This window comes from Brachycentrus maculatus, unplaced genomic scaffold, assembly GCF_059751285.1.
Source record: "Brachycentrus maculatus isolate JH-2025_06_01 unplaced genomic scaffold, ASM5975128v1 h1tg000144l, whole genome shotgun sequence".
In the NCBI taxonomy this organism is placed as follows: Eukaryota; Metazoa; Arthropoda; class Insecta; order Trichoptera; family Brachycentridae; genus Brachycentrus; species Brachycentrus maculatus.
Genome location: NW_028280897.1, coordinates 1697433 through 1720790, shown reverse-complemented (window position 1 = coordinate 1720790; position 23358 = coordinate 1697433). Strand labels below are relative to the sequence as shown.

Here is a 23358-nt window from a genome sequence, read left to right as displayed (position 1 = left end):
GGTCTTATCTGCTTCAACCACATTCACTTCATAAATTTGTTTACTGTTTTTTGTTCACTCATTCGATTCACATGCCCAAATTATCTCAACACTCTTTCTTAATCTTAGTCAATAACGCTCATCTCACTCAGCCTTGCATTCTTCCTTATAATAATAACAATAAATTTGGATAACTTATATAGCGCCATTTTTGTAAAATACTACCTGAAGGGCGCTATCACTTTTGGAACACCTATCATACAACATTTTGCCGCACATTTGTCTGTGTCATTGTCGATGCATTTCGACTGCATTCTGTCTACTTTTATCCTTCTTTTGCGTCTCTGCGTTTTTTATTCGTGTCTCTTCACATTTTCGGAATACCTACATAAATTTAACATGAAAGAAGCTTTGTTGAATTGCGTGACCATAATTTTAATGCTCTAAATATAAAATTACCTTATGCTTGTGTTGTAGGTCTTCGAAGAATGTTCCGGCATGTTGAACCAGGAAGCTGTTGGAGTCAGGTTTGTTTTTGCAGTAGAAGACGTACATGTCAAACTTCTGGGCCCAGGTGACGAAACAATGGCCCACGTCTTCTGGCATTGTCTCATATTTTTCCAGTTCCTTCAGGAAGATGTGGTTATGGAATCTGTAAATCTCTTCCATGTTTCCAAAAATGAGATCTTCTTTTCCGCTGATGGCTGGCGGAATGGTGTTGGGGTTGGTTTTCATTTCGTTTAAAAATGATTTGATGCAAGTGTCGAGATCCTTTACGTATGTTCTCTCAGTTTGGAGCAGTTCCGCCATGATGAATCTGTGGGCAAAACAAACATATTTCGTAACTGAAATTTTATACAGATCTTGAAGACAATGATATAATTTGAGAATTATAATTGCCTACCCATGAGATAAGAAGGTGGGGTGAAATATGAGAATTATTACAAATAGTAAAATCATTCCATTGAAATAAGAAGAGGTGTATTGTAATTTAAGAAATATAATTGCCAATAAAAATCATTGCACTGACTCATTGACTCTAATTACTATTTGCACAAGCTGACTAGAGCTGGGCTAGAGCATGTATTTTATATAAAATAAACAATGGCTTATCTTATATTTTTATAAAGAGCGCCCCGCAGAAAAACACCAGTCAGGTGATTGGGTAGTACTACCCTCCCCGCATAAAGTGTGTTAAAATATAAATTATGGAGTTCTACAAATTAAATATCAAATCAATAAATACATATTGTTTGACAAATTATTCATAAAATACAAAAATATTTTAAAGTTTTACATTACACTCATAGTAAATCAAATTTAAACATAACTTTTACTTTAACCGTTTTAGTGCGGACCATCGATGACGCTTCATTACTGCGCGAAAACTGCGTACCGTCGGTATAAATATTTCAAAACCAAAGATGTTATACTATATTCATTTAGGGATAAAAAAAATCCAAAAAGCTCCCCGTTTTACTTATTTCAACAAATGGAAATAAAAGTAATGTAACCACAAAAAAACAAAAGGATCATTTGAAATGGAAAAGACAAAACCAAGCATCATTCATAATTATAATAAATTTATGGGTGGAGTAGCAGATCAGATAAAATGTTATACATATATTTGGATGAACAAGAACACTAAAATTTTGGAAAAAAATCACATTCAATATATTTGTAAGAATCATACTAAATTTTTATATTTTATACTCAAACAACGTAAATGAAAAAAGAATGACTACACTACAGTTTACTTCAGAAATCATTGAGAATATTGAGAAAGATGGATGGATAAACAAAGCATCTCGGAGACACCAACAACATCAAAGCTGGGCTTTGGTTTGAAAAAGTTACCAGGGACGAAGCTTCGACGCTGTACCGTTTGCAGTAATAAAGGAGATAAAGGAAAAACACAATCTTCACTAATTTGTGCGCAGCGTAAGAAGGGAGTACATGGTTTTTGTGAGGGGAGTTTGTGAGAGAAAACATTTTTGCATCCAATTTTTTTAATATTCTTCTTCGTTTTTTTTTTAATTATTTTTAAAAGATAAAACAAGTTATACTTAAAATTATCTTTTATTTGAGTATTTGGATATGTTTAAGTATTACAAAAATCTCTATTTATTCGATGAAGATGTACACAATTTTATACACACTTAATTGAAAGATAATTTTTTCTCTAAAATTCTTCGGCATTTTTATGCATAATATCGACGTGCCCTACGTAAAGTGCTCTAACTACATTTTTGTCAAATTTGAGATATTTGGTGTATGTTATCAACTGACCGTTATCTACAAATAAAAATAAATAAAAAAATATATAAAATAAATTACGCCTAGTTTTCAGGCGTATAAGACGCTATCTACATCGAATTTTCGAAATGAACTGAAATCCTAAAATGCTAATTACTTAATTTCGACAAAGCATAAAGTTTTAAAACGATTTCATACATTATTTCATTGGGTTTTTTATGTTTAATACAAGTTTAGAATTTCAGATAAAACCATTAATTAATAAAATAAATATGTTGAAAAAATCTTCTAAGCTCTCTCCTGTAAAGTAACAAATTTGCAGATAAAGTACTTTAAGTAAGGGCCGTGAAAAAGGCTCAGTAGTAAAGCAGTTAAAGTAGTATGACAAATACTATCACCAGTGGAAATCAATAATCTAACACGTACGACCCACAAAGGACTAAAATAACCCAGAAAGCAATTTAGCTTCATTAGCAATGTTTATGAGATTTGCCAGTTAAACTACCTCCACATTTACTGTTTACAGTCTCATTATGTGGCATAGTGTAAAGTATTTCCATTGTATGTTATTACTTGAACCATTAGTTCTGTGGTATTTTGCGTCTTTTTGTATTTTATTAGTTATGTGGTATTTTGCGCCTATTTATACGTGTCCAACACGTATTTGCATGTGTCCCACTTCCCAAGTGCAATTAAGAAAAAATCATTTTTATACATGCTCTGGCAACAATGTGAAATTAAAGTTTTAAGACTTAACGTTGAACTAAATGGGTATGGTTTTGAGCTTACTCTTTGCGGCGAGCGCTTCGTCGTTTCTCTTCGTTGATTTCCTTGGATGGTTGGGTGGATAGTCTGGCATCGAGGGGAGGGTCCGTGGCTCGTTCACTAGCGCTGCTAGGAATAGAGTTGGAATCGGAAGTCATGGTACTTGTGGAAACGGACCCAATGGATGAAGAAGCATTCTCGCTGGGGCCAGAAGAACCACCCAACTGGACGCGGAACAACTCCATACTGTTACTGAACTCTTTGTACCTGCAATAAAACAATAAAAAAATGTATCAAGACCGCAGAACATTTCACAAGATAAATATATATAAAATAAATAAATATATATATATATATATATATATATATATATATATATATATATATATATTTATATATATTTATTTAAATACATATATTTATTTATATACATATATATATATTTATATACATATATATATTTATATACACATATATATATATATATATATATATATATATATATATATATATATATATATATATATATATATATATATATATATATATATATATATTTCTATTTAAAATAATTAAAGATTGAGATGAAAAATTCAATTCAATAGTTCAAACTCGACATCTTCAGAATTAAATTAAATCATGAATCAATTAAACAAAGAATGCATTAAGGGCCCTCTAGCATATGTGGTTGATTACAGCGCACTTTTGTATATAACCAACAACAAAGATCTGCGCTAACATATAAGAAAGAACTTACATTTTGATTTCTCTCGAATAATGGGGGGAGGATTGTACGGAGTGGCACCGCCCAAAGAATCTCGAAACAATATTTAGGGTACACTGAGTCCACCGGAACAAAATCGTTGGTCCAGGAGGGGTTGAACTCGAAATTGAAAAAAATCCCAAAATTTTCATTTGGCAAGGTTGCCTGCGTGACAGTGATTCCGCCCCCCCATACTGGGAGCAGATGTCGAGGAATCTGATCACTGAGTGGCAAATATTGCAGTGACCAGGAAACCCCAATGTTCCCATTCGGCAACATGAGCAGCGACCATCTAAGGGTAATATTCCTGAATGGGAATAAGGCTGGCTCCAATAAATTGTCATTGTTCCAGACAGGTTGAAAACACAAGGACCAAGACGCTCCCACCTCGAAAGTGTTGTTGAGCGTAGAAGATCGACAAACAGAGATATCCCAATACGGGTATACCAACGGCACGCCCTGGTCAACCCCATCACGCTGGTTCGGGAGCAGCTGCCGCACTGTCCAAGTGACATCATCCTCCCAATATACATTGTTCGGCATTATTCAGAAACCTGACACTTGAACAATGCCCGATGTTTCAGATCAGCTACAGTAATAATGTTGGTATTCAAGATCAGCTACAGTAGTACTGTTCCAGCAAATTCTATTTTCTTCACTAAATTTCATCAAGATTTACAGAGGTTTTATTGATGTTTATGAATAAACACAAAGCAAACGATCAATTGTTCTCAAGGCAGAATGGAGGTCAAGTTTATCGTATTATTTTCTTTTAAAAAATTATTCACTGAAGAAATCAAAATATGATATAATAATCACAATACACAAGGCACCATTTTCACAAACTACTCCGTTGACTGATAAGAACTAACTGGTAACAATAAGTAAATGTTATTCTCAACTCACGTTTGCCAATGCAGTAGGTAAAAAGTATGCAAAGAGAAAAATAAAAGGCATGAATACCAACAAACAAACCGCACATGTTGTCGATGGAGTATAGAGAAACATAAATAATTGTAAATAATGTGAATTCACATGAATGTCTATATTAAACCAGCCGGTCTATATGTGTTTAATTTTTCCCCCGCTAAAATATATTTAAAATTATCAGTAATCATTGGGATGTTGGTGAACATTTAAACAAACTTAAGATTTAAATGTAAACACTCTTTACACAGTATAAAAGTGTTTTTAAATTCACACAATGTTATTTATTGCGTTTAATTTATAGAAATCTATAATTTATGTTTTCAATATAAAAATCAAACACTGATTTTTGGGGTCAACTATGTTGTATATTATATATATATATATATATATATATATATATATATATATATATATATATATATATATATATATATATATATATATATATATATATATATATATATATATATATAAATGTATATAATATATAAATATAAATATATATATATATATATATATATATATATATATATATATATATAAATATATATATTCATTATGTATTTATTCATATAAAAATAAAAAATGATAATTTATGACAATTGTTTTGCCTTGTTAGGGCATTATCAAACTATATTAGCACATTATTTTTGTTATAATCATCACAAGAACCTCAATGAAACTATAATTGATTGTTTAAAAATGTCACCCCTGGACAATCTAATCAATAATCTTCTGTACTTACGTTATTAAAAATCCTAACTAAGTATCATGCCGCCTCCCCACAGGGATAAACAGAGTAATTATCTCTCTGTGTCTAGTGATTTTATTATGAATCAAAGCAAAAAAATGCTTTGTCAACAATTTTAAAGCTTTTCGAAGCTGATTAAACCTACTTTGGGGTCTTGCCCCTGGGAGCCTGAACTTGTAAGCTGCGCATCGCATGCATAGTCGTTTTTTCAACTTTACGTACTTATATTACGTACGTACCTATGGATAATTTTTAGCACTTAAATTTGATTTGAGGCATGGATGAATTAGTTCTCTTTGATTTAGTGTCTTAAAATATAAAAATTATTTTAATTTAGTGTCAACTTTATTTATATTTACACGCAACGAATTGACTATACGACAGCCGCGTATTCTATACGGCCTCCAAATTTTCTGCCGCGATTCCGTTAATGTTAATATTTTTGTTTAAATACACTATAAAAACATAATAAGTAAAGTGAATTGTGTACTGTGAACATCTATAATTGATATCCGAACGACTGCCGAATGTTTCACTTCAAAAAATAGGCAAAAAATGTTTTTTTTTTGTCAAAAAATATTGTAATGTAAAATAATCCAGCACGGGACGGAAATTTTAACACTCCTAACTGAGCAGCTTGGAGGATTATTTAATGGTTTTCTTGGTAACAACAGAGCCGACAATTATGAAGGGTTGATTGAAACTATGTTTAAAAGCATTTAAATCATGGACTGTGGAATGTTCCATAAACTTCATATGTTATATTTTCATCTGGATCAATTTAAAGACAATATGGGTGGGTGCTTTACTCAAAGAGGTAAGGAGAACGTTTTCAACAAAATCTGATGGATTATGAAGGATATTACCAAGGTTAGTACAACAAGGATGGTAGATTACATTTGGGGTTTAATACGAGAAAGCCCATACAAACATAAGAGAACTATAGGAAAGTATTAATTTATGAACTTGATTTTTATTATTTTACATTTATATGCTACTATTTATCAAAATTCTTCAATGAAAAAGACTTAAGTGGTAAGCAAAAATGATGTTAATCGTAATCAAATATAGAATTATAAAAAAACAGTAAATTTGGTTGAAAATTGTTCTACTTTCGACAAATGCGAAATTTGATCAGAAAAATTATATTTTCCTTTATTCGTGACAAAGGAGAAACCAAAATTTTAGATGCAGAAGCCAGAATGACAATTCGTGTCAGCCGGTGTTATCCATTTGCTCCAAATGTCTATACCACCTTAAAAAAAATTCTTAATCTTTTTAACTAACCCTGGTTTAGCCTTACATTCCTTTCTAGTATGATTATTTTAAATTCTGTCATATTTCATATTTAATAAGATCACTATCCATTTTTAATTTAAGTTTTACTTAGTATTTGTAAAAACCTATTGTGACACATATTTCAATGCATTCCGCATCTTTTGAAACACAGTATTTTAAGAAATAGTGGTATTTAGTAAGTTAAACTTAAATTGAATACGGATGGATTTTAGCACATAATGACTGCCGAATCAATTGATGAAAGAATACTATGAATATATTTTGTTAAGGTGGGGACTGACCGGAGGCACTTGGTCGTAACGTAACACGTTACGATGTGAGCATTCGTAGAGTCAGTATGGCGAGCCGAGCTGCACGCCGCTCGCTCTGAGTACTCCATCCCAAGTCGGATGATCGCCGCGAACGTTACGTTACGACGAAATGTGGAGGTCAGTCCCCACCTTTAAATTTAGGATTAAATTTACAAACCTCGAGTCAACGGCAGCAACCCACTGTTTGATGTGGGCAGCGTGAGCGTGCCCTTTGTCTACAAGTCCATCGGCCAACTGAGTTAGGAGCTTGACTCGCTCTCTACTCTCGCGGGCGGTGCCGCGGAACTCGGCCTGGTCCCTGACCAGCCGGTCAGAGCTTTCGGAGCAGCTGGTTTGAGAGACTCCGACGGCGGCCCTCCTGGCAGCCAGGTACTTCTCCCCGGTGTCTTGGATCCACTCGATGGCCTGGTAAGCCGACCTCTCGAACAGAACAAATTGTTGGCACTGATCCAGGCGCTTCTTGCGGATAGTCCAATGCTCTAACACCTGTCAACGAAAAATGTAATTATTGCATGAGTCGACTTTAGCTCCACATTATATTTCTAAAATTATTTTTTTTTAAATACACTCTTCTTTTTCTTCTTGTCTTATTCTTGTCTTACACTCTTGTCTTATTCCTCATTACTAAGGGTTGTGAGCCTAGTGGATGCAATGACTCTTCTCCAGTTATCCCTTAACTGCGCTGCACGTAGCGCTCCAACCACTGAGGTGCCTGCTGCTGCCTTAATTTGATCGGTCCATCGTGTGGGGATCTTCTTCTCCCTCTCTTCCCCTCCAGGCTACCGTTCACAACCAGTCGTTCCAGGTTATCCTCGTTGCCTCGCGCAACGTGTCTAAAGAACTGGAGAATCCATCGGGTACAGACACTGCCCAGAGTCAAGAAATCCAAATAATATCTCTTTTTTAAAAACTATTTTGTAAATCATTTACGGATTTAAAACATTTAAAGGAAGCATGGAGTCGGCAAAAGAACGATGAAAGTAGACTTAATGTGGTCGAAATTCATTCTCTCAGATAAATGTGCGATAAAATGTTGTATGATAGATATTCTAATGGTAATATAAGGAAATAATCCAAGGCTGTAAGTATTATGGATAAAATTAAGAGAGGCCGAGTGTACCAATCCGAAGAAAGACGGACAAAAGCAAAAGCCAATCATCCGTTTTATCATGCTAACCAGACTGTCGGACGGTAAAATTCCGAAAGCGCACAAGCACTCTTACTGTAGTTAGAAATTTAGGTGTAAAAATAAAACTTACGTCGTTTTCTTGGGCTAGAACTTTGTCCAGTATAGAACGAACCAGGGCGTCGTAGGGTCCCGGGTTGTTGGTGGGGGGCCGGGCAAAGAACCTCGCACTCCGGGCCGCGTACTTCAGGAAGGTCTCGGCAGTGCGTCGGGCGAGGGTGCACGCCTTCAGGAAGGCTTCCTTCTGCTCCTGGTGCTTGCCGACAAACTGGGAAATCTGAAAACGAGAAATGAACATTTAGTGAGGCGTCGTATGATGAGTTGGTCTGAATATGTGTAATAAATGCATGGGGAAAGAACAGTAAAACAAATTTAGTTGAAAATAGAAGCAGAAATTAATGACACTATAATGATTCTCACCATTTCACATTCTTAATTGTATTTTTAACCAAAGTACATAAGCCATTTTTATTTTATTGAATACTGAAATAGAACTTCTCACTGGTTAAATTTTGTTAGTAGGTATTATAAACACACGTATCAATAGTCATATTTCATAAGCAGAATATTTTTTCTGAGATGGAATTATTTCATGGAGTGTCGTAATACTATCCTCTCAAATTATTTGTGTTAAGTAAAATGTTAACTACTTTTAACCATTATATCATTCACAAAAGCTTAAACTTATTTACCTGTGAAGCTTTTTCGGATGCTGGAGCTTTGGTGATGTCACCGTGTGCTGAAGCACCTCCGCACCAATCCTCGTCCCTGCGGTATTCCTTCTCCAAGGAGTCCAGCACAGAGATGACTTGCTCAGCTGTCTTGTAGAAGTTGATACTCGCAGTCACCAACTTATGACGTTCCTCAGCTTGCGTCACCAGCTGCTGCCAACGTTTGGACACCTCGTCGGATATGTCTCTGCAAGAGGAAATTAAATACATAATTAACGTTAAATATACTTAAAAATCATGTCAATACACAAGAATATAATTGATTGAGTAAAGATACCAATCTACACAACCATTGGAATGTTAAAATTCTAAGAAGAATAAAAGTTTTAGATACAAATAAATATATTTATTAATAAAAAAATTCAAAGCTGAACAGAACCAAAAAAAAATATTAAATTTTATTGCATTGTACATAATCTGTCATGCACATTTTTTTTCCTGTTTTATTTCTATAAGTCAACTGTACATATATTGGCTTTGCAAATGATATTTTTTTCGGCATCAGTTATTGAATGTGATTCGAAGAACGTTTTCAATCTTTCAAATAGTGTGCATGCTTTTGAAAAAGAAGGCACAGGCAGCAGCTCCTCTTCATCAATATCAACCTCTTCCGCTGTAATCGGCATTGTAAATACTACGAGGTTCGTAATGTTCCAACAGTTTGGAAGCTGATTTATCAACAACGAAGTTCCTTCCAGATCTACAAATGGACTCTCTCCTGCGAGCTTTTTGCACACAAGACCGTGGTGATTTTTAAAACGACTTATCCACTCGTTTGATACTACGTATGCAGCGTAATTCAAACAAGAATGCGGCAAAATGGATAGAAATGATAAATGCAATATATTTTTGTATGAAATGAATTTGGGGTAGAACAAATAAACGACACCTTCGGGAAAATGATTATTCGAGGAATGATAGATACTGTATGCTTTTTATGTATTTTTATATTCTTCTCCATCTTATTCCTCATTACTGAGGGTTGTGACGCTTGTGGAAGCAATGACTCATCTCCAGTTATCCCTTGATTGCGTTGCACGTAGCGCTCCAACCACCGAGGTGCCTGCTGCTGATTTTTAGATAATCCGAAGCGTTCCGATCATATACCCCCCCCCCCAGTCCCAATGACGAAATAAAAGGATTCTACTACTTTTGATAAAAGAATTTTTTTATCTAATAATTTAAGTAAAAGAGCTTAGTCCATTATATATTTACATTAAACTAACTAACTAAGCATCACGCCGCTTTCCCGCAGGGGTAGGCAAAGAGAATAGAACGCCACACCACTCTGTCTTTGCAAACATTCTTCGTCTCTTCCACGTTCATGCATCTCCTTATACATACCCGCCGATTATAACGTATTTATTTACAGTCTTTTCCAATTATAGGGCTATTTGCCTTGATCGCGAACTAACCTGACTATGTAAGATACTTCAGCATTATTGATCTCTTTATACAGGATTTCAAAGTTTAAATACTTTATGTATGATGAGTAAACGCGGATGAGTAGCCATCTTGAAATGTTTGAGGGAATGGTAAATTTAAAAAAAAAACAATTTATCGGAAACAAAATAAGTAAAGACTTTGTTTCAATGACCGATATGTATATTCGTACATTTATAAATAATATGTATATATGTTAAAAAGCAAAATGACAGAATGTGATGTTTTTAAATAATGTTATTACTATCACCAATGACAACGCCTTAAAATATTCAACAGAACGTCATTTATAAAATGAATTTGAATACTACAAAATCCACAATATGTAGATATTTTTATAATTAGTTTTACTATAATTTTGTTTAATTAATAATAATACTTGGCTCATTCATATAGCGCCATTTTTACAAAATATCATCTCAAGCGAAAGACTGACCGTCTTTGTCTTCGTATAATAAAAGATAAAATTGATGTAGTGCCCTGTACACCAATGGGTGCGAATGGGGGTAAGAAGAAAGGAAATAATTCAAAATGACTTACATCTGTTTTCACAAGTATTTTGTAGGATACAAGAAATATTTTTACACTAAAAGTAATTTATAATCGCAGAGTGTATGCTCAAACCAAAGTGACGACTTGTACTGAACAATCCCGCAACGAAACTGAAGAAATGTAATAGAAAATGTTTATAACAAAGATATTGTATTACAAGTTTTAAAATCAGTCTGTCACCGCACCCAATCCGTTATCACAAGATCCTGAGAAAATTCTTTTATTTTATTCTACACAATAATGAAGATAGCACATTTCTTGTAATCCGATCTGTTCAATGCATTTTGGCGTGTCTTGCAATCTGCGGACACTGCATTATTTATTTGTCTTTGTTCTAGATCTTGGGGTGTAGTGCGTTAGCCTTTGTGGTTCAATGTCATATGACAAACCATCACACCGCTTCTCCGAAGGGGTAGGCAGAGAGAACAGAATGCCACACTACTTTTTGTCTTTGCAAACAATAAATACCTCTTCCACATTCATGCATCTCCTAATACATACTTGAACGCCGATTATTCTAACTTTCATATGACATGATCTGTATCTGAAATATCTGAATATCTGAAGTATCTGAAATACTTGATCATGACAAGTTTTCCTCGGTCTTCCTCTGCTCCTATTTGCAACTACATTAAACTCATAAGTGTGTTTCACTGGTTTTTTTTACACATTTATTCCACATGTCCAAGCCATCTCAACACAACTTATTTTTTAAATTATATCAGTAATATTTACTTATCACAGCCTGGCATTCTTTCGATATTTCACCATTTGAACATCTGTTATATATATCGTTTTGACATACATTCGTCTGAGGAACTCAATTTGGCTGCATTCAGTCTACTTTTATCCTTCTTTGCCAACTCCATGCTTCACTTCTATATATTAGAGTTGGTACCAAGACTCCATTGTGTACTGCCAGTTTAGTTTTCGGTGATTGATTCATATTTGCTAAAACTGATATCAGTGTACCATTCACTCTGTTCCCAGCATTCACTCTCCTTTTAATATCTCTATCGATCTTTCCATCCCCTACAAAGCATACTTCCCAAATATACAAAATCCCATTTTACGACGTAAATTTCCAAATTTACTACTATTTTACATCCAGATCTACATTCATCTCTTTCAAAAACAATACCTTTGGATTTGCTGCACTTTCTTAGGAAATCACTTTCCTTGCACACATTATACACTTTATCACCAGCGCCTGCAGGTCTTATCTACTATCGGCAATCGATAAAAATAATATATCATAAACAATATAAACGAAAATGTATTAATAAATTAATGAAGATTACCTTATTGTTTGTGGGTCATAATGGTTGGCGGTGATGAGTGATTCGGCCCGGTACTTGACTTGCACCGCGCTAGCGTGAGTTCTCTCGATGGCGATCTGGAAGAGATCATGCTCCTTTCGTAGTCTGAGAGCATCGTTCAGGTTACTGGGTATACAGAAAGATGCAGCCAGCATTGACTCCCCATTTCTTATCCAGCTGATCACCTGTTGAGCGTCATTTTCGTATTGTCCTGAAACGATAAAAGGAATTGAAGACCAATACAAATTTACACAAAATATGAGTGACCTTAGATGGTTCGATTATTTGACTAATTATGCAAGTTTTTGTCCGCCTCCGTAGTGTAGTTATTAGCGCATTTGGCTACCATGCTGGAAGTCCCAGGTGCGATTCCCAGGGGAGGGGTCAAAATAGTTTTTAATTATTTTTACTGTACTCCGTATTTCATATTTCATATTGATCGGGAATGGTACTCGGGATAAAGAAATGGTTTGAAATTTGAAATGGAGCAAACACATGCGTTTATAGTATTTTTCTAAAGATCATCTTACTCCCTATGTTTCTAACTACTGGTAAAAGACCATACCATGCTATCAGTCCCGCAACAGAAAATGCACAAATGCCAAATTTAGTGTGCTGGTCACGAGCAGATATAGCAGTTGTTATAGCCGATTGAAGCGTAAGACAACTATCAACCAATTTGGATTATCGGACAATTGGATATCAACCAATTGTCTGGAGTGCGCAGCTCTTTTAGATACTCTCTATTGATTTGTACATGAGTAGATAGAATTTGTTCTCTATCTTTTCGAGAAAGTGTAACCAGTGCAGTTGGTGAAGTAGTGACTGAATTTATACATTCAAAATATCAGTCTTACTGTAGCGTTTAACGTTGATTGCAATCATATCATTTTATTGTTCTGTAGACCCCTGTTTATACCTTTTATAATAATAGATACCACAAATGCATTTATCAATTGACAGCCAGAATCAGCTAGCAAAATCTTGCAAACGCTCTTAATTTTCTTAAGCTCATAAAAACATGCTATTCATAGATTTTTAGTAATTACGCCGGAAATAATCGATATCATTAAACATACCTAACTGAACGCATTGTTCCAGTTTTCCCCTCTTCATCTCTGCAAGGTCTTCTAGTTCCATTTCTCTTTCATGAAGGAACTCCAGCAGCACCTGAACCCGAGTCTGTGCGTTGTACTGGGCATCGGCCATCACACAAACCCCGGAAGATTCTAGCACCCCGGACAACTCTTGTCCCTGTTGAAGTACCTAGAACAGGAAAGCACCATGTTTTAAATACAATATTTTATCATTGTTTTAACCCTTTGAACTGGATTTTTTTTGTATGTGCACACCGCCCAATCAATAAAATTCTGAGACTTATGACTATTCAATTGTGCTTATATGTTCTTGTTAAATTGCATTATTAACCAATATATTTAAAATATTGAGTATTAAGACTTTATTTTCTTGGCACCATGGCGGCGGCATTCGAGTAGTATGGCAAACCATGCATCCCGCCTCTATGGCGGCACTCCAGTGCTAAGGGTTGATTTAAAAAAAAAAAAGTATTACAATTATAATCGATTGACAACCATGCATGTGTACAGATAATATTTTGAAAAACATTTTTCTAGGTATTTTTCAGAATGCATTGAGAAATACGGATATTTTTCAATCAGGATTCATAAAATTTATTTTTTGAGTTTGAATCATTTTTATCTTATGTTTTACTTGGTAAATACCACTTTTCCATAAAAAATAGTGTGGTATTTAACTAGTTAAACTTGAATTAAAAATGGATGGATATTAATTACCACAGAGTGACTGCCAAATCAATTAATGAAATTTCATTTTAAAAACTAACTAATTATTTATGTTTGATATCGAAATGACTGGGATGATTTATAATTTTAATAGTTGTAGAGCTTTTTCCAATAGGACATAGTTGAGAATCATCCACAACTAGATCACATAATTTTTTTAGGAGAGAAAGCCTGAAATAAACCCAATTTTAGATAATTCAGAATTCCATCTTCTTTCGTACTTAAAAACTATAGATGATTGATGTAAAAATAAATTATGTCCTCCCTGTAAAATTTTACCTGATAAGGTTTGAAATAAAGGTAAATAAATTATAAGGAAGGGAAGTGTTACCTGGAATGTGGTATTTTGCATCTGAGTGACACTTTCATTGTGAAGCCTCAGAAGTTGCTCGGCCTGTTTTATGTCCCTGGTCAATTCACTGTGTTGCAACTCCTCTGCCCACATTTCCAACTGGGAAGACACCTGGAATTTTTTGTAAACAATTTATTAGTCAGATCCGAGACATCAGGGCAACATGGTTGAACTCTAAGGGCGTTTGTGCACTACGTGGAATTTTACCGTCTGGCACTTCAGTTAGCCTGATGAAACAGATGATTGGCTTGGATTAGCTTTTGCGTTTGTGCACTATATGGAATTTACCGTCCGGCACTTCAGTTAGCATGATAAAACAGATGATTGGCTTGGATTAGCTTATGCGTTTGTGCACTGTATAGAATTTTACTTATAAACTGTCATAGTTGTAAATATGAGAGTGAAAATCACCCATATTTATTTTGATCCCCCTAGGAATCGAACCCGGGACCTCCAACACAGTAGCCAAACGCGCTGACCACTAAACTACAGAGGTGTACAATTTTAGCATACATACTCGTATAAGAAAAAATCTCAGCACCGTAAATATTGTTTTACAAAAACAAAAATATACCTCGAGTGCATCCCGTTCGAAGATTCGAAGTCGCAAACACAAGTCAAGTCGCAATTTCCTGGATGCCCAAAGTTCGTCAAGTTCGGAGCGCTTCTGTCTCAACCGGTCCAGGGCGCCCTCTACAGCTGCCACCGATCCGGTACTGTCCATGTCACTGACAGACCTGCAAAACAAAAAAAAATATTAAATAACAGGACTATTTATATAAGAGTTATTAATAACTGAAAAATTGAGGTGGTTAGGTACAAAATAGAATGTCATTCGCCTATGTCTGTGACAGGTAAACACATGATTTTTAAACAGGTATTTTTACCGCAATGGCGGCGCCATCTGTTGAACATAACAACAACATTCGTAAAACTAAAAATTGCTCTTGGCGGACTGCGTGCTTCTTGACAGCTGCTACAACTCGGCATTTTCAATGTTTTTATTGCATCATTGTTTTAAGATTTAAAAAAAAATCATTACTTTATACTTTGTGCGCTATGTTTTCTAAATTTTATCATTTAACTAAACAAAGTTACAGAAATGCGTGGCCAGGTACAGCTAGTAAAATAATGATAACATATATATATATATTTTAAAAAGGACGCGAAAATTTTACGGTAATTCAACGGTTTCGAGACGTCGTGCAGTGCTATAGTAGTGACTTGTAGTATTGTTTGCATGCTGGTGTAGTGATTGTCCTGACGAAGAGACGGGTACGTCTCGAAAACAGAATACCAAAATTTAGGTGAGTGGTTATATACTCACATTACTGACATTTCGCATTTTGTCCTAGTTTTTATTGTAGTGTAAAAAATACCTTTTGATGTCAGTCGATAATAGTAATAATAGTTTTGGGTAAATTATAAAGCTCCATTTTTGTAAAATACTACCTGTGATTGAATTGGGGAAAAGGAGATAGTGAAAATGATTTAGTAAACAAATGCGTTTTTTTTTCTAAAGATCGTCTCACTCTCACAGTTCCTAACTACTGATGGAAGAGCGTTCCACGCCATCTACCGCAACAGCAAAGGCACACTCGCCAAATGTAGTGCGCTGATTTCGAAATGATAAAATCACTTGACCTATAGCAGTTGTTGCAGCAGCTAATCAAAGCGTAATATGTCTATCAACTAATTCGTCTGAAATACACAGCTCTGGAACCATATTAGGTATTGATTTATACATAAGTAAACAGAGTTTTTACTCAACCCTTTCTGGAAAAGGTCACCAGTGCAGTTAGTCAAGTAAAGGGTGATGTGATAGAATTGAGAAATTCTAAAAATCAGTCTCGCTGCAGCGTTTAACACTGATTGCAGTCGAGTCATTTTATTGTTCGGTAGACCCGTGTATTGTTACAATAATCGACTCTTGATACTAGAAACGCATTTATCAATTGACGGGAAGCATCAACTGGCAGATTCAGGCGAATGCTCTTAATTTGCCTTGGCTGATAAAATAAACACGCACTTGCGTTGCCGGTACGTGCGTTGATTATAGTCGAGACATTGAACGAAAATGTTTAAAAGTTGACGCGTGTCTCGCTTATTTTCTCTTTGATTTTCATAAGATTAATGCGTTAGAATCGTAATTGTACACCCATACCTCGCTTTACGGCCTAGATACGTTCCACGAAACTTAGTCGCAAAGCGAAAAGCCGTATGAGGAATCAATTATTCTAATACAAATTCAATGGGATCGGTTCCAAATGTGTTAAATATGTAACATGGTTTATCATTCAAAAGGCATTTTATCTTTTTGTTTCATTTAAATAAAAAATACATACGTAACAAGTACATACATTTGTACATAAAATAATAACAGACATGGAGTTGGCAAAAGAAGGATGAAAGTAGACTGAATACAGTCGAAATGCGATCTCTCAGAAGAATGTGCGACAAAACGATGTATGATAGATGTGCGAATAATGAAATAAGGAAGGAATGCAAAGCTGAGATAAGCATTATCGATAAAATTAAGAAAGGTGTGTTGAGATGGTTTGGACATGTATGTAGAACGAATGAGTGAGGAAAGAACGGTAAAACAAATTTATGAGGCGAATGTTAGTGGGAAAAGAAGCAGAGGAAGACCGAGAAAAACATGGCACGATCAGGTATGGCAAATACTTGAAAGTGGTCAGGTTAGGAGTCGTAACAATCGGCGGGTATGTATGAGGAGATGCATGAACGTGGAAGAGGCGAAGAATGTTTGCAAGGACAGAGTGGTGTGGCGCTCTATTCTCTCTGCCTACCAATGCGGGGAAACGGCGTGATGGTTAGTTAGTTTATAATAACAGACTCCAAAAACCAACAATAATTTCAAACAGCTTCATGTAACATAAAATATGTGTACGTATACATACATTTTTTTTTAAATGGCTGTAATCTGAAGACGATGAAGAAATGGTAACCTGCAGATCACTGTCGTCATCATTTTTCATGTCATGTCATGTCATTTAAGCCTGGCTTAAAAAAATTGTCCAACGTTGTTTGTCTTGCCTTCTTGCCTATTTCGTTCTTCAGTGATTGGCAACAAGTAGTTATATCGACATAGAAAACGTTTTTTTAGCCGTTAGAGCTGAAAATTTTAGGCCGTAAATCGAAAACGTGCCTTAATTGAAGAGGGCCGTTATAGCGAAATGCCGTAAGAAGAACGGCCGTATGGCGAGGTATGGGTGTATTTGTCAGTTAAGTAGTAGTAAATTATGCGATCGGCAGAGGCAGTGAAAGTAAGTGTGTAACAATACGAAGTAACGATTAGGAATGATCAATGAACCTGTGTATCGAATAAACGTAATGGCAAGTAGACATCTAATGTAATTGCTCCGCGTCGAGGAAACGGCGGTGATGATAACATAATCAGCGAACACCATTATTTAACCTTCCGTGGATAGAGAAATAATTCGTTTTGAAAAACGACTCTAGCATTAAGTTCGAATGAAATTCTTTTCGAGCATATGGAGAAATAATTCGTTTTGAAAAAAAAACGACTCTAGCATTATATTCGAATGAAATTCTTTTCTGGCATGTGGTATAAAATATTTTTTTTTAGTATATACTAATCGAGTTCGCCATAAGTAATTTTCAGAATCGCGTGTGTTGCTATTATTTTCAACAGATGGCGCTGCAAAAAATTGGTGTTTTTTTTTTTACCAGTCACATGTAAAAAACAAAACCTGTTGCGGGTATATAACAACACACGCGTAATCGAATGCAACTTCATGTCGAATTTTTAAAGCAATATTTTTTAAATAAACTTTTTTATATATATGAGTATAGACAGGTATTTATTATAGAAATGTGTGTTATAGATAGTTTGGTCACGTGGAATGAACGAGTGTAGAAAAAAATAGTAAAACAAATTTATGAAGAGCATGTAGTTGGAAATAGGAGTAGAGGAAGACCGAGGAAAACTTGGCGTGATCGAGTATTTCAAATACTTGGAAGTGGTTAGATCAGGAGTCAAAATAATAGTCAGGTGCATGAATGTGCAAGGAGATGCATGAATGTGGGAGAGGCGAAAATTATTTGCAAAGACGGATTGGTGTGGCGTTCTATTCTCTCTGACTATCCCTGCGAGAATGCGTTAGTTAGTTAGGTCTTCATGTCCCCATATATCGCTCACTCTTTTCAACAACGTCATATATCAAAAAACTTGATTTTTCAGGAGATCGTTTTTTTTTATTAAAAAATATAATACAACGTATTAACTTATTGAACTTTTTACTGTGCAACATATCTTTTTAGATTAAACCTAAATGTTTTTTCCCATTTAAAAAATATTTAATATATTTAAAAAAATAATTAACCAATACCATTTCTTCAAAATGCAAAAACAACACTTTCTGCCCTGTAGCGGGTAAATATTAAGTTTTAAAATATGCCGCTTTTGCTGGGATATAGCACATATTCTGGGCATTCGGAAAACATGCACAACTGAAAATTGTCGATTTATTATATATGACGTTGTTGAAAGGAGTGAGCGATATGTACATACACAATTTTATAAATGATTTCAAATAAGAAATATTTAATTGAATTAAATATTGCTTTATTAGAGAAACTTTTATTCTAATATTACATAAAAAGTAAAGTGTCAACATTGAAATTTTGTGAGGAGTATTTATTTCACATTTTGAAGAGCCTAGTTTGGAATTGTCAGAAAATAAAACAGCAAGAAGGGTTGAACTTTACGTAGGGTAGAATAGGGTCACTCGAGACAAGAGGTCACGTGAACCACCCACGTGACGCGAGGTAGGTACACACGCTTGACTCCTGAGGAACCCAAAGGTCAAGAAGGTCTGGCTTCAATTGTAACATAGTGGTAAAAAAGGTTTTTTTTTATCAGTACCCATTATCTCAAATAGATCATTTTAAAATATGAAAAAAATATATATATATGTGTAACTCTCTCGCGTTTAAAGTGAAGCCTTATAGGTTCTAGAAATACGTAGTTTTATTTTATGCATTATACCCCGAAAATACCGAATTCATTGCTAGCGTCGTTAAGGCGGGGTAATCAATAGCCCGCAACTAAATTTTCTTCAAACCCCGGTAACATTTAACGTAATGGCATTTTTTTTTATCAGAACGTCGTTTTTTATTTAAAAAAATCGTTTTTATTTGCACATATTTATGGTTTTGAAAAGGAAAGAGTAAGTAGTTGAAGATATTAAAAAATATATTTAATTGTCTAATTCTAATATGTACTTGTATATTCTATAAAAATATGCTCAGATAACACGTGTGGCTTCTCGCGTAGCTGGTCGCGTACTAACTTGGCATATATGAGAGTACACCCTTAAGTAAAGATCGTTGAGAGGTTATGTTATGTACTCCTTTAGCGCCATCGGCCTGGCATGAAACTATAATTCTTTCTAAAGTAGCTTTTGGGTATTTTTTACAGTTCATTTGCTTTTTTTCGTTCTCTAAAGGCTCACACTATTTATGTACTTGACTTTTTCTCCATTTCATTGACACGCAAGAGAAAATGTCAACTAATAAATATTAAAACGCGTTCAGCTAATTTACAGTATAATAATAATAAATAATAAAACCCTTATCCGCACCCAAAAGTGCATAGGGCACTGCGTCATATAAACGCAGTGTTATCTTAATCGTTTACACATGAAGGAAAGGTGATCAGCCCTCCGCTTCAGGTACCAGTCCAGGGTAATATTAAATAAATATTACAGTGAAAAAATCACTTATATTTATTTTACCCCCGTTGGGAATCGAACCCGGGACCTCCAGAACGGTAGCCGAGCGTGCTGACCATTACACTACGGAGGCGGACTACACTATTTATGTACTTGACTTTTTCTCCATTTCACTGACACGCAAGAGAAAATGTCAACTAATAAATATTAAAACGCGTTCAGCTAATTTACAGTATAATAATGCACAGTATAAGCGTCTACTGATTTCCTGCGCTACGTATTAACACAGTACACGCGGCGGATGCGCGTAGACTGTCTATGACGTATGCGACGGGAATTTGCAAAGGGGAGCGAATCACTTTTTCATCTGATCCAAACCAAATTTCCCTAACGCATCTAAAGAAGTTTCGCTTAAAAAAGTATGTCTTATAATATTTGTTGTGTACTCAGAATAAAAACAATTTGCCAATTTTTATTATCACGTAAGGTGATAATAAAAATTAGCCAATTGTTTTTGATACTTGATACTTGACCTAACGCGCCGGGTCAAATGAATGACAAAACTTTCGCCCGGAGCGGAGCAGAGATAATTTAAACATGTAAACAAAATGAAATTAAATAATTGTTGTCAAAAAAACGAGCTAAAAAGTATTAGATATGCTTGTTGACACCCAAACTGATTTTTTACTAAAGTGACCCCGGCCTATCCTACATAATACATATCGCTCACTCCTTTCAAGAACGTCATAAATAAAAAATATAAAAAAATCAGGAGAACATTTTTAAAGTTTAAAAATATAATACAATGTATTAAAAATAAATATCAAGCCACTTATTGAACTTTTTACTGTGAAAAAGATCTTTTTAAGTAAAACCTTAAGGTTTTTTCTCCATTTGAAAAATATTAACTGCATTAAAAAAAAAAAAAAACAATACCTGTTCTTCAAAATGCAAAAACAACACTTTCTGCCCTGTAGCGGGAAAATATTATGTTGAAAATGTGCAGCTTTTGCTGGGATATAGTACATTTTCTTGGCATTCTGAAAACATGCACAACTGAAAATTCACGATTTTTGATTTATGATGTTCTTGAAAGAAGTGAGCGATATGTAATTATATATGTACCAAGGTCACCGTGGCTCAGTCGGCTCATTGCTCGAGATTGCTAAAGTGTCCTATTATCGAATGAAGTCGAAGGCATCGGCTGTGCATGTGCATTTCGTCCAATCAGCGCTCATACAACAATATGTCGTGAAGAGGGAACTCGTGATTCCCGGGGGAGCGTATAAGAGGGACAACACGTCGTGTGTTGTGTGTATCATGCTATTCCTAGCGGTGATGTGAGCAGCTCGGAGAGTCTCACTTGAGTCTCGACAATGGATCGAGCGATATCATCCCATTGATAGTGAGGACATGCCAATTACTCAATCTTCGAGAGGAAACTGGCAAACTTAAACCTTGACACTCTAAAATAAGATTATTTACTAGCACATTCTACGTTCGTGGACCTATATCCACACCCAATGGTGCAGAGGGCACCGCATTGGAATGACGTGGTGTTTTATCATGATACAAAAGGAGTAAAAAGAAGCAGAGGAAGACCTGAGGACCTGAGAGGAAAATCTGGTACAATCAGGTATGTCAAATACTTGAAAGCGGCCGGGTCAGGAGTCGTAATAATCGTCGGGTATGTTCTCCTCATGGAGATGCATGAATGTAGAAGAGGCGAAGAATGTTTGCAAAGACAGAGTGGTGTGGCGTTCGATTCTCTCTGCCTACCCCTGCGGTGAAGCGGCGTGATTTTTCAAAAGGAGTAATCCGCATAGCCTCTATTTCAGAGGCATGTCTGCAGGTAGGATACTAAGATAGAACTTCACTAGAGACATCTATTGGTGAGATGTAAAGAATCTCACCAATGGATGTCTCTAGTAAAGTTCTAGTGATTCAAGAACAAGGTTTCTAAATTGGTTCATATATATAGTACTTCCAAGAATTTGAGTAGTGTGGTTGTCAATAATGGGTAGAATTGGTGAATGTTACACGTGTGTAAAGTGATCACTTAAACCAGCCTATGACGGTCGTCAGCCCCGTAAATGCCCAGACTTCCATATTCTTCTTCATCTTTGATGAGATGTCAAAAAATAATATGAAAATAACTTCTGTAATTGGAGATAATCCAGATTTTGTGAACAAGTATTTGGACACACTCAAAATGTTGTAGACAATAATAAAAGTATAATTAGCAATAATAATAATAATATAATAAATCCCTTACCGCACCCCAATGGTGCATAGGGCACTGCTTCATATAAACGCAGTGTTATCTCGATCGATTACACACGAAGGAAAGGTGATCAGCCTTCCACTTCAGGTACCAGTCCAGTGTAATATTGAATAAACATTAGAGTGAAAAAATCACTTATATTTATTTGACCCCCCCTGGGAATCGAACCCGGGACCTCCAGAACGGTAGGCGAGCATGCTGACCATTACACTACGGAGGCGGATAAGCAATAATAGAAAATAAAAATAAAATAGTTATGCATACCTCCATTTCTTGCATTGCACCGTTGACTTGTTCTTGAACATTCTGCGGTTCTTTATCATAGTGCCGACAAAACGAACATATTTCAGAGCGTAAATATATAGTTACACTTCTCACACTTTACCGTCTTCACATCGCACATAGTCTTTAGTGGCGCGCGCGTGGCGCCCGTACCTTGAGATGGTACGTAAATAACGCTAGGCCTACCATTGTCACATCTACACTAAACACCATAACATTATGAAAACGATGCGTGAATTTACACATTTTTAGTAAGGTACGTACGGTAAAAAGGATAGTTATTGGCACCTTTCCATGGAAAGAAGGGGAAGAGGCCTATATCTAGCAGTGGAGGACAGGGGGCTCATGAATAGCGAGTGTTTTTGCTTAGAATTTTCACTCATGAATTACATGAAATTATAGTAACTTTAAACATAAAGGGTAAATCCACTATGAAACTTATAAATTTGAAGCCTGAGTAGGGACATGATAAGCGGTGTTGTATAAGCCGTAGCTAGATTTCAGAATAACTTGGACGTTAGGTAATTAAAAAAAAGGCTAATGAAGAAGGAATTGGCACCTTAAGCTAAAAGCATCTCATACTGTACATCAAGCATTTCTGCAGTTTGCGTTCTT

The 23358-nt window shown here is 35.3% G+C and overlaps 1 protein-coding gene across 6 annotated transcripts in view; it reads right to left on the bottom strand.

Moving 5' to 3' along the window:
- Positions 1-23358, bottom strand: part of trio (trio Rho guanine nucleotide exchange factor) — a 502261-nt gene that overhangs the window by 214555 nt on the left and 264348 nt on the right. For all 6 annotated transcript variants that reach the window (XM_088260963.1, XM_088260964.1, XM_088260966.1 and 3 more), the window contains exons 14-22: positions 15035-15197; positions 14440-14571; positions 13365-13551; positions 12268-12496; positions 8933-9158; positions 8314-8517; positions 7212-7540; positions 3025-3267; positions 439-796 (exon numbers count right to left, since the gene is read on the bottom strand). In XM_088260963.1, coding sequence (XP_088117089.1) covers positions 439-796; positions 3025-3267; positions 7212-7540; positions 8314-8517; positions 8933-9158; positions 12268-12496; positions 13365-13551; positions 14440-14571; positions 15035-15197 — 2071 coding nt within the window. The remainder of the gene's footprint in view (positions 1-438; positions 797-3024; positions 3268-7211; positions 7541-8313; positions 8518-8932; positions 9159-12267; positions 12497-13364; positions 13552-14439; positions 14572-15034; positions 15198-23358) is intronic.